Source organism: Hydractinia symbiolongicarpus, chromosome 5 (genome assembly GCF_029227915.1).
Source record: "Hydractinia symbiolongicarpus strain clone_291-10 chromosome 5, HSymV2.1, whole genome shotgun sequence".
NCBI classification, from domain to species: Eukaryota; Metazoa; Cnidaria; class Hydrozoa; order Anthoathecata; family Hydractiniidae; genus Hydractinia; species Hydractinia symbiolongicarpus.
Genome location: NC_079879.1, coordinates 12,769,923 through 12,783,709, shown reverse-complemented (window position 1 = coordinate 12,783,709; position 13,787 = coordinate 12,769,923). Strand labels below are relative to the sequence as shown.

At 30.3% G+C, this 13,787-nt stretch overlaps 2 protein-coding genes across 2 annotated transcripts; both read right to left on the bottom strand.

The window, feature by feature from the left end:
- Window positions 1-358: 358 nt before the first annotated feature.
- Window positions 359-4,618, bottom strand: LOC130645968 (aspartate aminotransferase, cytoplasmic-like). Its single transcript, XM_057452096.1, is given in 7 exon segments — window positions 359-1,499; window positions 2,392-2,607; window positions 2,820-2,928; window positions 2,931-3,370; window positions 3,414-3,480; window positions 3,653-3,660; window positions 3,840-4,618. Coding segments are annotated over 7 exon segments (1,335 nt in total). The 5' UTR covers window positions 4,037-4,618; the 3' UTR covers window positions 359-1,201.
- Window positions 4,619-7,701: 3,083 nt separating this feature from the next.
- LOC130644849 (aspartate aminotransferase, cytoplasmic-like) lies at window positions 7,702-13,306 on the bottom strand. The gene is made up of 3 exons (XM_057450619.1): window positions 12,995-13,306; window positions 10,426-11,101; window positions 7,702-9,111 (listed from the first exon to the last, which is right to left on the bottom strand). The coding sequence occupies exons 1-3, from the start codon at window positions 13,257-13,259 to the stop codon at window positions 8,829-8,831; spliced, it is 1,224 nt and encodes a 407-aa protein (XP_057306602.1). The 5' UTR covers window positions 13,260-13,306; the 3' UTR covers window positions 7,702-8,828.
- Window positions 13,307-13,787: the final 481 nt, after the last annotated feature.

Sequence of the window (13,787 nt, the reverse complement as noted above, 5' to 3'; positions counted from 1 at the left end):
TGACACAATTTGATAAACAAATTTATATGTCAATATCTCTGCATCTAATGTTTCGCATCATAGTTATTAGACATGCACTAGCTACCTTCTGTAATTTAACACAAAACTGCTACTTAAACTGCAGTAAAAAAAGCATTTGAACTATGATTTTAATTATAAAAAACAACAATAGAACAAGTGAATTGTAATTTGTTAACAACTAACCTGGCCTCCTTTATTAATCATATGAGTATTCTTTCTTCTAATATCTTTTTTAGCAACTACGCGCTGCCATTGGCTGTATTCACTTGTTTACATGACCTATAAATAATATCAATAATACAGGTTGTGCTTAAAATATAAAACTAACAGCTCGATATTTAACAACAGATGCAATACAGCCTTTGACATAGACTGGGAGTATCTTAGTTTACAAGTTAATCACTTTTAATAAAACAACAATCTTAGTAATAAGGAAAAAATTTGACTATCGTCTCCAAAATTATAATATAAAATACATTACACTATATGCTCCTTGAGGTTCTGATGTATGTTCAGGATGCTGTTAAAAATGTTTCCTAAGTGAATTATTTACAGGCAAATTGAAAGATAGAGCCATGACTTTGCTGACAGTCAGACAATATGCAGCTACATTATTCTAGAGGCAGTAATTTGAGTAAAAAACATACATTGACATACTGCAAAGAGCATAATTTTTTTGCACTTCTGTCAGTTGCCATAAAAGTTGAACATATTTCCAAATGTATTGTCCAGTTAAGAAAAGTAGCCTGAACAGAATTAGCACACAACTAAAAGTGTTTAGTTTCGGTCAAATATGTCTGTGAATGTAGCTCGAATTTACAAGGGCAACATCCACTGATAATCAGGCTGCGAATAAAAAACCGGTCTAAGGAGTTTTGAAAAAACTGTTCAGTAGTAATAAGAAATTTTACATGGAAAAACTATGAACATCTTTCATATATTTACATTACATACACTATTGTACAAGGTCTTTTTACTAAAAACAAATTTGTAAAAATAATCGAAACATGCAATATTTTCTCTTCTAGGTTTATCAAAGTTAGCCAATAAGATTGAAGTGAATTTTTTTGATCAAACAAGCACCATTTTTGAACCATCATCACACGCAAATTCTAGATCTCTCATTCTATATGTCCCAAAATGAGCCTTAAATAATAATAATATAAAGATCTACTTCATTTTAAGTCCCTTGATGTGGTCTCTCCAGCCAGCCGACTGTTTGTAAGTGGATATTATCAAGTCTCATATTACTTAGATTAATAGCACACATGTTGAGACGACCACTTGGTAACATGTAAATATGATGTTTCTCTTTTAAAACAACAACTTGTTTCGCATTTAAACCGGTAAATCCACATAAACCCTTCTGATTCAAAATATGAGACCAATTGCCTGGAGTTTCGATTGCTTTTAGTCTTTTCACGAACAATGCTTGGGCAGAATCATTTCTTTTGGCCATGCATTTTAACTGTTCTTTCCTAAAATACACACAAATAGAATACACAATAAGTAGAAGAAATATAATGCTTTACAAGTCAAAACAACAACAACAACAATGCAAGGATATAAAAAATATTAAACATTCTTTAACATCAGTTTGACAATTTAAAAGTTGTTTGACACTATGGAATGTTGCATTGTTTGCATTTTTGTGTCAAACGCGCTTAGTCCACGAAACTTAAAGACCTAGGTGACTGCAGGTAGCCACAACTTCGCTTTCATAGAGCACTCAAACTAATATTCAGTCTGAGTCATGAAATGTTCTACAATGTCAGCCTTATCTTTAATAATATGTGGCCTAAAAGATCGTTACGGTTGTATTTAGGTGCACATAGCTTATTCTTTATTGTTTGGTTAAAATTCAAAATTTTTATACAAAAAAATTATTATCCTACTATAAAATGCCAAAATTCTGACTCTCACAGGCTGTGACAAAATAATCTTCTAAGGTTTTTTTAATCAGAACTTGTAGAGTATAAATGATTTTAAAAAGGTTAGTTTTTTAAAAAACAACAATACAGTATTCTAAATGAGTATATATATTTAAATTGAGTTTGTATCAAGGCATTTAAAAAACAATCATTTTATACAACAAGTTGAAAAAAAATACTGAATTAATCACCTGAATTAATGGATATTGTTTAGCATTCCCTGATGGTTGCTATGGTAACCTGAATCAGGATTGGTAATAATTGTTGGGCAATTTAGGAGAACTTTTGAGGTTTCAGGAATAAATTTATGAGAAAACGCCATGAAACATACAAAACTATTCAATATTTTAGGAGATTTTAACATTTTAGAAGGAAAAAAGAGTTACACATAAACCATTTTTCATTTCAAAACTTAAATATAATTAAATATAAAAATCACCAGTCCTGTTGTAAGTCGAATATTTTTTTAATTCGAATGAACTTTGTCCGCAATTGTTGAGGTCTGAAGTAAATTAGAAAAGCATAATTACCCCACTCCAAAATTTCAGTACAAATGTAAAAAGTTTGCAACTTTAATAGATTTTTACGCAACATACACCAATGTTCAGATGTTCTGATTTGAAGGTGTTTTTGTATTAAGTTTATTGTGCGCAGCCTAAACTTTTACTAGGAGAGAACATTACAATTTTATTCCAACCCTGGATATCTATAAAAATGCCCTCAAAATTTTCTTCTCACAAAGAAACGCGTTTTGGTCTTGTATTGTTTACAGTGGAAAGTAAATAGTAAACAAAAATTATTGCATTAATAGAAAAAATAAAATAAAAAAATAGAAGGGAAAATATGGAGTGATTGAAGCAGACTTACCATTCCATATTAAGAGCAGGGTTGTTCAAAATTGTAGATACGATTCTTGATCCATGGTTTGGTGGATTAAAATACATGGGTTAAATAATCGATTTCAATTTACTTGCATAGCTATTTCACTATTTTTACAAACAACAGAGAGATTGTCACAACGCTCATTATAAATTCCAAAATTTTTAGCAAAAGACTGACAAATAAACAATTCAAAGCCTTGATTAACAAAATGGCGAACAGTCCACGTATCTATGTCTGGATCACAGCTCACAAAACCTTGGTAAGCCATGTCAAACACAACAACTAGTTTCTTCTTTTCAACAACATCTGCAATTGTTTTCCATTCAACCTTGCTTGGATCAGCACCACAAGGATTCTGTGCACAAGCATGAAGAACAATAACAGACCCATCAGGTGCAAATTGCAAACTATCAATCATACCAAGAATGTCCAGACCTTTTGTGGTTGGAGAAAAATACATATGTTCGCGCACATCATTAAAACCTGTCATCACAAGAACCTTTTCTGATTTGTTAATATTGGTTCTGGAAGATAAACAGTTTTAGACTTCATGTGACAATATATGAATTCAAAGCATACACGCAAGCTCCTGATAATGACTGAGCAGAAGCTACACGATTTTCAGTTATGGCATTACTATCGGGTCCTATAATGGAAAACAAAAAACAATTAATCAACACTTTTATAAGGAAGCTTTAAAGAAATTTCCCCATTAGCAAGGAATATGTTAGTGAAACCTTGGAGAAAGAAAGACACAAGCAGAAGTTTTAACTCACGTAAAAAGCGCATTGTTCTACAGTAGAGCTAACATCTCTTACTGCAATGCCTCAAGGTGAAACATATAGCAGATTAGTAATTTCTAACAGTTAGAATTTTTTTCAGGGAAAAAGAATAGCAAGAGGTAGATGCTACAAAAATACAAAGATTATTAAGAATAATAAACAATATGGCCATTTTTATAAATTAATAAGTTATATGTATTTGACATCCTAATACCAATTTCACTGCTGCATCGGATAATTCTTTGAGTCGATTGGTAAATATTTATGATTAAGACTGTTATCAGCAGGAATTTGTTTTTCTACATATCGAACAACAAGTAAAACATAAGGCTTCCCTTCTTCATCACGATAAGCACCAACCACTAAACTCACTTTATCAGGTGGAGCCAACTCTACACAGTCAAACATAGATTTTGTCATTTATTTTACTTGTTATTCTGAAGACAAATCGCAACACCACTGTACAACAAAACACAAAGCAAACAAGATTAATATAGTAACATAAATTTTCTGTGCAAAAGTGAAAGTTTCTGTGAAGAAAGTGAATTGCATATTGCTAGTATTACCACGAAATGTAATCACCAAAATTCCAATATTTTTATTCCCTTGCGAAAATAGATCTACATGTTTTCTTTTTTTAATTAGCATATGAATTTTTGAAATCTTGCTTTGGTATGCTTAGCATTAATTACAAAAGATGCTTAAATTATGCTAGGAATATGCTTATTTCCGTTACCGTTCCAAACCCAGTAACCAAAAAATAAAGAACAAAGTTTCACATTTTTAACTATATATTGCAGCAAAACAAGAAGGGCTCACAGTTATACTTGTAATATGCTTATTTTTTCACTAACCCTGAGCCTAAATATGCTTATAAACGTTATGCTTATAAAAGAAAAAACATGTAACACATAACTTCGTTTCTTCCATCATGAAAAATAATTATCTTAAAACATGCTTCTACTTAATTTCAAAAACCCCTAAAAAGACTTATTCTCCCTACAGATTACTATCAATAACCTTTTTAATGCATGTATAAGATTTTCTTCTTTGAACTATTACTTGAAAAGAGAATTAACATCAAAGTACAAATTTGGCTAACATTTAACTTTTTTTTCAAAAAGAACTAATTGTTATGACGTGTCCTACGTAATAAACAAAAACTGTGCTAGCAGCTTTTGAAGCTCATCCAGAGCTTTTGGATATAGCCATATTTTAGTTGTGAGTTTTTAGTTGCAAGTCATCATTTGTATATCAAATCTGGTTACATTTTATCTTCGCTGTTTTAACAACTTTGTGAGATGATTTTAAACTTTGGGAGATGATTTTATATATATATATATATATAACTCTTTTTTATAATCTTTATCATGCATGATTTCTATCCATAATATCCAATAACATGTAAGAATAACAAACAATGTATAGTTTATATGGAGCAAATACAAACCAAGTCAACAAAAATGAAATTTAAAACATAAACTTATTATCAACAATACTTTCTGAATATTCAAAAACAAAAGGCTTCCATTTCATCAATATTGCCAGTTATTTGATACGTTTTCTTTTAAAAGAGAACAGTTAACGGTTAAGGGCAACATCGTTGACAACAACAAAAACAACAAAAACAACAACAGAGAATAATACTCGCCAAGACAATGAGAATATATTTACAGGGACAGAATGGAACCATTTATTATTCCACATATAAATCCTTCTTATATCATTTTTAAAAATAAAAAGACCAAAAAAGCTTCCGAATGCACTGTGATGTTGGTATAAACAAAAAAAAGTTCTTATAATAAACTCTAATTTGGTTCAAAAAATTTGTGTTTTATGCCTATTAAAATGTATTGTTTTTTAAGCATTACTTCTCATTGAATTTAGACAGAAACTGTTGTTTTAAACAATTCTTTACAAACATTTTTGCCTGTCTGCTAGTATCAGAACAATGGGGAAAACCTAATGTAAATATCAACAAGAGCAGTTAGGGTGTTAGCTAGAAATTTACAATTAGAGCACAATTGGGAATAACCCTGAGAGTCTTCTGGAAAAAAAATTGTGAACCTCTATGTTTTCAGATGCCTGAAAACAGATTTCCCTAAGTTAATTCTTTAAACATCAATCCAAGATTTCAATTCGTTATTGCATTTTTAATTCGTTAGCTAACATGTTTAGTTTTTAACTCACCTGCTATCATTTTAAGCTCTTGTTTGGAAACATACCTAACATTCATAATACCTGATGTTTTATTTCTAATGCATACATTGTTGCATGTTACAATGAATAAAAAATAAATCTGCAGTATGCAATAGATGAAGTTTTGGCTCACTTTGTCATGATTGGGAAAGGCAACTAGTATTTCTAATTGGAAATAGTCCATCTGACGTACGTAAGGCCTAGCTAATAATACCCTGTGGAATTTCTATTTAAAAAATCTTGATTAAAAAGGTGTCTCCAATGTTTTAGTTAAATGCACTGCTTTTATCTCCTAAATCATTTACTTCTCTACTTGTTTACTTTTTAAGCTTGTGTTTTCATAATGTATCAAAAAATCCCTACGCAGTAGTTTAATTTTTCTATGCTGCAAAATATGCCTAATTTTGTCATATACAAAACTTTAAAAAAAATTTCTTAAGAAACAATTAAAAAGCCCTAAGAAGTTGTTAACATTGCCATATTTTATTAACTACATTCAATGAAGAAAAATTTTAAAAGCTTTTCTACAAATGAAATTCTTACATCGCCGTATTTTATTAAGAAATAAAAAATTCTGCTATATTTTATTAAGGAAATATTAAGAAGCTTTCTTATGTACTACGTTACATCATGAAATTTCATGAGAAATAGATTAAAAAACCTTCTAAAACTTAAACATATCATCTTGATATCATCTTAAGAATCGATTCAAAAGCTTTTTTTAAGTTTTTTTTAACCACCTATGTTAATATAAGTTAAACATTACTGTAATTTGTTACAAAACCTTAAAAGAATTCGCTAAGCTAATGATTAAAAACTTATACATCAATATTTTATGAATCTTAACATTGACATATTTATATACGCCTAGAAAAAATAGCTATGACATAGCAATGAAATACGGTGTAACAAAAAAACACATATTATGCCGTATTTACAAATATTTCAGCGTACCTAATTTGCGAATCATGAAAATTTATGACACATTGTAAAAAGATTAACATCATGTGCATAAAAAACATTAAAAACTAAATAAGAAAACCACATTTTTTAGTGATTTCTTCCTAGAAAATTAAGAATGCATTTATTACTTGGGTGGGTTACAGTTTTAAAAGAAATTTTGATGTTTAAATTCACTTCAAACATTTGTAACAGTTTTTAGCCAACCTAAAACTAGACCAGAATTTTCCATATGAGAGTATAAATAATCAATCTCATACTAGCTGAGACGCCATCATTTTATAGAGAAATGAAAAAAAACTCTAAAGAAAAATTGGTGTGCAACAACAAAAACGCTTCTAGTTCATAAAAATTTCATTTTTTTAATACTTCTGGAAAACTTTGGTGAATATCTTGATTAATTAGCAAAAAGCCTATCAAGTAAAACTTATCGTTGCGTTGGTAAACCAATATCAATATGATGTATTTACAGAAAGCCATAATTAAGGTGAAAAGTGCAGGTATAATAAAAATGATATGATAAAAAAATTAAAACATTTTATTTTGAATGTTTTTTGGTCAGGAAAATGATGGTACACTTCAAAATTAATTTTTACAGCAGTGAAAACATCTTAACCAAAAAACAATTTAAATATCAAGTTCCAATCGCTAAAGAGGTGATTATCAATCAATTTCAAACAGCTTTCGCTAATAATAACAAGATAAATATTTCAGGCACATTTTTATTTATTTGGTCTAAATTCCATCACCCTTTCCGCAGACATATACACAATTGTAAATAAAATAGAACATCAAAAATTAAACAACATTTTGCTTTTTTGAAGATCTAAGAAAATACAATTTTCTTTGTTATTAAAACGTCTCCTTGAATTTCTGTGTTTAAACACTAAGCCCTATTTCTTGAGACATGTAAAAACACTTTTAAATGCTAAAACATGGAACATAAGATTTCTTAACACATAGTCCTATCAAAAATACATTGTAACAGTTAAATTTACTAAAAAACAACTAAAAACAGTATAAATCAAAAGCTAGGTCATTATCTTTCAAAAACATATCGCAATTATTTTCCCACATTATTTACGTTTATATATTTTTAATACACCTTATTTATACCATCAGTTTTAAAGTTTTTTCACTCTTAACATTAGATCCTTTATTATTTCCTAATATCGAGTTTATTTTCATTTTTCTAAAACCAAACACAGATTAAAAAGCGATAAAGAACAAAAGAAATTAATAAAGGCTGTTAAAAAAAATATGAGAAACCAAAAATTATTTAAAGATGGAGCTAAAAAAGGTGCTTTTACTTTAACAGTCCAAAGGATGATTTGTCTTTTGTTTATCATAAGAATTCTTAAAAATTTTAAATACGAACCTTACAAAAAACATTCTTAAGTGCGATCAAAAATAAATCTCCATGGAAATTATAGCTAAATTGAATTTTCTCTGACCACCCTAAAATTTTATCATTTTGACTCTCCATATTCTCGAATAAAATTAAAAAAGGATTTTCAGCACAAAATATTAATAACAGTTTCAAAAAGTAATAAACAGTTCAAACATTCACTTGGTTAACTGCTAATGTGTACCAGAAAAGTTGGCACAAAAAAATTAATTTTCAACTCTGAGTTTGGGTCTCTCCGTAACAGAGAATTACCAGCTTTCTTTATTTAAGGTTACAGTTGTTGTTTGCATCTAACCATGGTAAAATAAGCCAAGCACTTGCAAATTATGAAAGGTCTTTTTCAAAATAGATAAACTTCAACAGGGAAAAATTTGCAGTATATGAATCTGAAACTGAAGAGCATAAATTAACTACGATTAAGAAAGTAAAAGGATAACATATAAATATCTTAACAACTAATAATAATATTTAAATACGTTTGTTAGTTAATCACCAAATTTCAAAGTCGCTATTCTCTATGGAACACCCAATTAATTAAATAATCAGTGAATAGTCCTAATACAAATAATTAAGTTGTTGATGCTAATTAAAAACAAAACAAAACTATACAAACATGTATAATTAAAGCTTTTAGGCTTTAAGTCCTTATTCCACATTCAGAACAACATCTTTAAAAGCATTCGCAATGTAATCGATATTACTTAGATTAATAGCACACATGTTAACACGACCACTTGGAAGCATATATATGTGATATTTCTCTTTTAAAACTGCAACTTGTTTCGCGTTTAAACCAGTAAAAGTGAATAAGCCATTCTGATTTACAATATGTGACCAATTGCCTGGAGCTTCAATGGCTTTTAATTTTTCCAAAAACGATTTTCGAACGTAAGTAATTCTATCAGCCATGCATTTTAACTGTTCTCTCCTACAATGAGAAAAAAAATTGTACTTTTAAGATTGCTAACATGACCATAATAAATACACATCACTTATTAAACATACTTAAGCTTGTTATCAGGGCAGGAGGGACAGATGTTTTTTTTTGCTGTAATGTATTTAAACCAAGAAATTTTTTTTAATAGAGCCCACAGATACACAATAACATTTATATTTTTTGCCTATGAAACATAATCTGTCAGATTGTTCACCAAAACATGATACCATTATTGTTTGAACACAAATCCTCTGATTCCTAGTTATGAATAGCGTAAGATCTACTAGAATTTTTTTGGAAACTTGCAAAACTTGTAAAACAAATTCAATGATTCTTTTGTATTTACTAAGATTTTGACAACTAATAAATATTTTATTTTCCAAAAAAATGTTTGATACCAGAATGGGACAATTTAATTAACAATATGCTAATATGTCTGTCTGTAAATGCAAAGTAGAGTAAGAGTAATATATTAAATATTAATAATTTAAGGTGAAAACAATGGTTTGATGTCAAAGTGTTTTATATATATAAAAAATAATGTCTGCCTGTACATTTCAGGTGGTTGGTTTTTCATGTATTTGACAGTACCTACCTATTGTCAATTTTCAAGGTTGTAATTTAAAGGGATCTGATGACATTCATAATAATGCTACTTTCAAAACAGCAACGTTTTAGTATTTTCGGTGATGTGCAGAGGCAAATGTCACTCAATTGTTTATTTCAAACAACTCATTGAAATAAACAATTGAGTGACATTTGCCTCTGCACATCACCGAAAATACTAAAACGTTGCTGTTTTGAAAGTAGCATTCACAGGCAAATCCAATTAGCACGATGCTAGAAATTAAATGCTACAGAAAAACAAATAAACCAAAGTATAAAAAAAATAACATAGTAAATACAGAATGCAAAGTTAATATTTTATTCTCACCATTCTGTATTAAGAGCACTACTAACTGAATAGTCCTAATGGCACCTGAAAACTTCAATTTTTTTTTGCATTTTTAAGCTGCCACTATAACTTATGAGGTTCTTTTGAAGAAGTGATATTTCATATTTTATAGTTGACCAATGGAGTGCTTTCACTTCTCGAAACTGCTTTTTTTCATATATAAATAGGATGATGATGTCATCAAATATATCCCTGCAATGCTTTTCTTTCCTAGTAAAGTGGATTTTTTTCACAGGCAAATCCAATTAGCACGATGCTAGAAATTAAATGCTACAGAAAAACAAATAAACCAAAGTATGAAAAAAATAACATAGTAAATACAGAATGCAAAGTTAATATTTTATTCTCACCATTCTGTATTAAGAGCAGGATTGTTCAAAATTGTAGATACGATTCTTGCTCCATGGTTTGGTGGATTAGAATACATAGGTCGAATAATTGCTTTCAATTGACTTAAAACATGCATAGCTATTTCACTATTTTTACAAACAACAGAGAGATTGCCACAACGCTCATTATAAATTCCAAAAATTTTAGCGAAAGACTGACAAAGAAACAATTCCAAGCCTCGATTAACAAAATGGCGAACAGCCCAGGCATCTATGTCTGGGTCACCACTCACAAAACCTTGGTAAGCCATGTCAAACACAACAATCAGCTTCTTCTTTTCAACAACATCTGCAATTGTTTTCCATTCATCCTTGCTTGGATCAGCACCACAAGGATTTTGTGCACAAGCATGAAGAACAATAACAGACCCATCAGGTGCAGATTGCAAACTATCAATCATACCAAGAATGTCCAGACCTTTTGTGGTTGGAGAAAAATATGCATATTCACGTACATCATCAAAACCGGTCATTGCAAGAATTTTCTTGTGATTAGCCCATGTTGGTTTAGGAAGGTAGACAGTTTTGGATTTCAGCTGACGTTGTATGAATTCAAAGCATATGCGCAAGGCACCTGTGCCTGATAGTGATTGAGCAGCAGCAACTCGATTTTCTGTAATGGCGTTATTATCAGGACCTATACAGTAAACAAAAATTAGAAATCAGTAACATATAAGTATGTTTCATAAATGTTTTAAAAAAGAAATCAAAATTATTTTTTTTGTCTATTCTATGCTAGGCATGCTGCAAATTGCGCATGCAAAATATTTTTTACATTATCTAGGCGTTAGATTTTTAATTCTCCAATTAGTTTTCCTACAAAAAAATAATCTTTTGGACTTGTGATGGTTTTCAAGTGTGTAATTAAGACCTGAAATTAGCACGCACAATTCTATCCCAGGCGTGTGTAGAGGCATACCAGTATGATTTCACTAGAACGACATGTCAGGACATTTGTTTGTAGGGTAAAAATTAGACATACTGTATTTTCCGGTATATAAACCGCAGGTAATAAGTTGATTTTTACGACTTCCACCGTTGGTGCGGGTTACTTAATCTTACTTCAAATACGTGATTTAATTTTTTTCACACAGTGAAATTGCTTTAACTTTCTATTGCTTCCCAGTGCTAATATTACAAGCTCTCTCTGAAACCCAATTCATGTGGCGGGTCACAAGGTCTCGGTCCACAGCGCAGGCATGCTTAGCAAGTGCCTTTACCACAGCTACGAGTCAACCCATGCCATGTGAGGGAAATTGGGTAGGTACTACTGCTGTATACATTCCAAACACAGGACCCACTTTGATAACAGTGTTTCCTACAATAAGTGGCTATATTCTGTATAAATATTCGGAATAATAATAATAATAATTCTGGAGATCATTTTTCTTTTGTATTGAATGTAATTCTAATCTATTTACATCTTTGCAATCACATTGAGCACATTGAAATGATTTGCTTCTGGTAATAGAGCGATATAGCAGGTTATCATTTTTAGGTTTATTTGACACGTATTTCACAACCCAGTGCCTAGGACTTAATTATTAATTCCTGTTAAAAATATTGAAAAATGTTAAAATTAAAGTATGATAATAATTTTCTTTTTTTATCTTCGCTACCTTCGAGCATTCTATACTTCTATACTAATTCTATAAACATTAGAAAAGAAGGTTCCGTACATCGCTGTTACAGACAATCCGTGATAATTATTTATTGCTTATTTTTATGCAAAAAAAAACCTTAAAAATACATAAAAAACGGAGATTTTACTTTAGGTTTATAACCTGATAGCGTGGATTTTTTTATTTGTTGGTTTGTTTAATCGCAGGAAGCAAGAGTTATTGTTGGCAGAAAAGAGAAAACAGCATTGTCTGATTCAGTACTGTTGGCATTAGCAGAAGATTGACTTGTCAAATTAATTTTAATTCGTTATTCTTTCTGCAATCGGAGGCAAGGAAGTGAACACTGAGAGAGTCGCTAGTTCAGACACTCGGTTGTTGTGTTTGGGGTTCACGAGTTTAAACGTCCCCACTTTTCTCTAGCATGAAAAAAATCAGAACACACGCACATGTTTATAAAATGATTGGGTAAGTAAAAATACGCTTAATTATTTTCTTAACACGATGCAGGTTATGCAAAGGTGCGGGTAAGTAAAACACATTAATTAAAAATTTATGGGGGTATACGAAGGTGCAGGCTACCTGATAGCATCTAGTTTATAACTCCCTAAAAAAGCTGAGGTGCGGGTTATACAATGTGCGGGTTATATACCGGAAAATACAGTAAACCGTGATTCTTTTTCTTTTTAAACATTATAAGTTATGTAATTCAAAGATTTTTGTTTTTTTGCCTTGTAAAGAACAAAGTTAGTCTGATATTTCACTAAAAGTTCAAGCCTGGCTTTGAGTGTGATCCTTGACATCTGCTGATTATTAAAACAATGGGAAACTGCAAAAAACTATTTATTTGTGTTTGGGAAAAATGCATAATTCACAAGTTATTATGTGTTATGCCACAATATTTGACAAACCTAATGCCAACTTCACAGCTGCATCTGATAATTCTTTGAGTCCATCGATTGGTAAATATTCATGATTAAGAGTTTTATCAGCAGCAATTTGTTTTTCTACATTTCGAACAACAGGTAAAACATACGGCTTTCCTTCTTCATCACGATAAGCACCAACCACTAAACTCACTTTCTCTGGATGCGAGTCGGCTTTAAATTCTGACACCAAACCAAAGATTGAATCTGATACAGCTAATTCCACACAGTCAAAAAAAGTATCTGACATTTTGTTTTACTTGTTATCCTTTAAAGACATATAATCAGTTTTAAGTATTACAAAACAAAATAAAAACAAACTAAGGTGATTTTGCTAACATTTTTTATTTGACTACACAATTTTTGTTATCTTGAAAAAATTGTGATAAATCAATATACTGGAAATCAAATAAACAACTTTCACAACTTCGACATAAGTATAAATTGAGATATTCAACGAAAAGTCAACAATTTGTGTATAAAACTTAAAAATCTGTTTCTCATAAAGAAAATTAAGAAAACACTTGTAGTGAGGAGGTTTAATATGAGAAGAAGATGCAATTGAGCAATGTCTATTCTATTCAAATTCCTATTGTTTACACAATCCTTTGAAACCCAAAAGGATTCAGTTTGTATAATTTTGTAACTTGTAGATCTTTCTGTATTTCCACCTAGAAGAGCAATAATGAGAAGTAGTTTAAAGCTTCATTAAACTATTATAAAATTTGTCTGCAGGAGGGCTGCATATAAACAGAAACATTTTTTTTTCTACAAAGTT

Excerpts from the sequence above, each read along its gene's own strand:
- LOC130644849 (XM_057450619.1), bottom strand. The coding sequence starts at position 13,259 with ATGTCAGATACTTTTTTTGACTGTGTGGAATTAGCTGTATCAGATTCA. Across the intron at positions 11,102-12,994 it reads AGCTGTGAAGTTGGCATTAG|GTCCTGATAATAACGCCATT; the intron begins GTTTGTCAAATA and ends TTTACTGTATAG. Across the intron at positions 9,112-10,425 it reads CCTGCTCTTAATACAGAATG|GAGAGAACAGTTAAAATGCA; the intron begins GTGAGAATAAAA and ends TTCTCATTGTAG.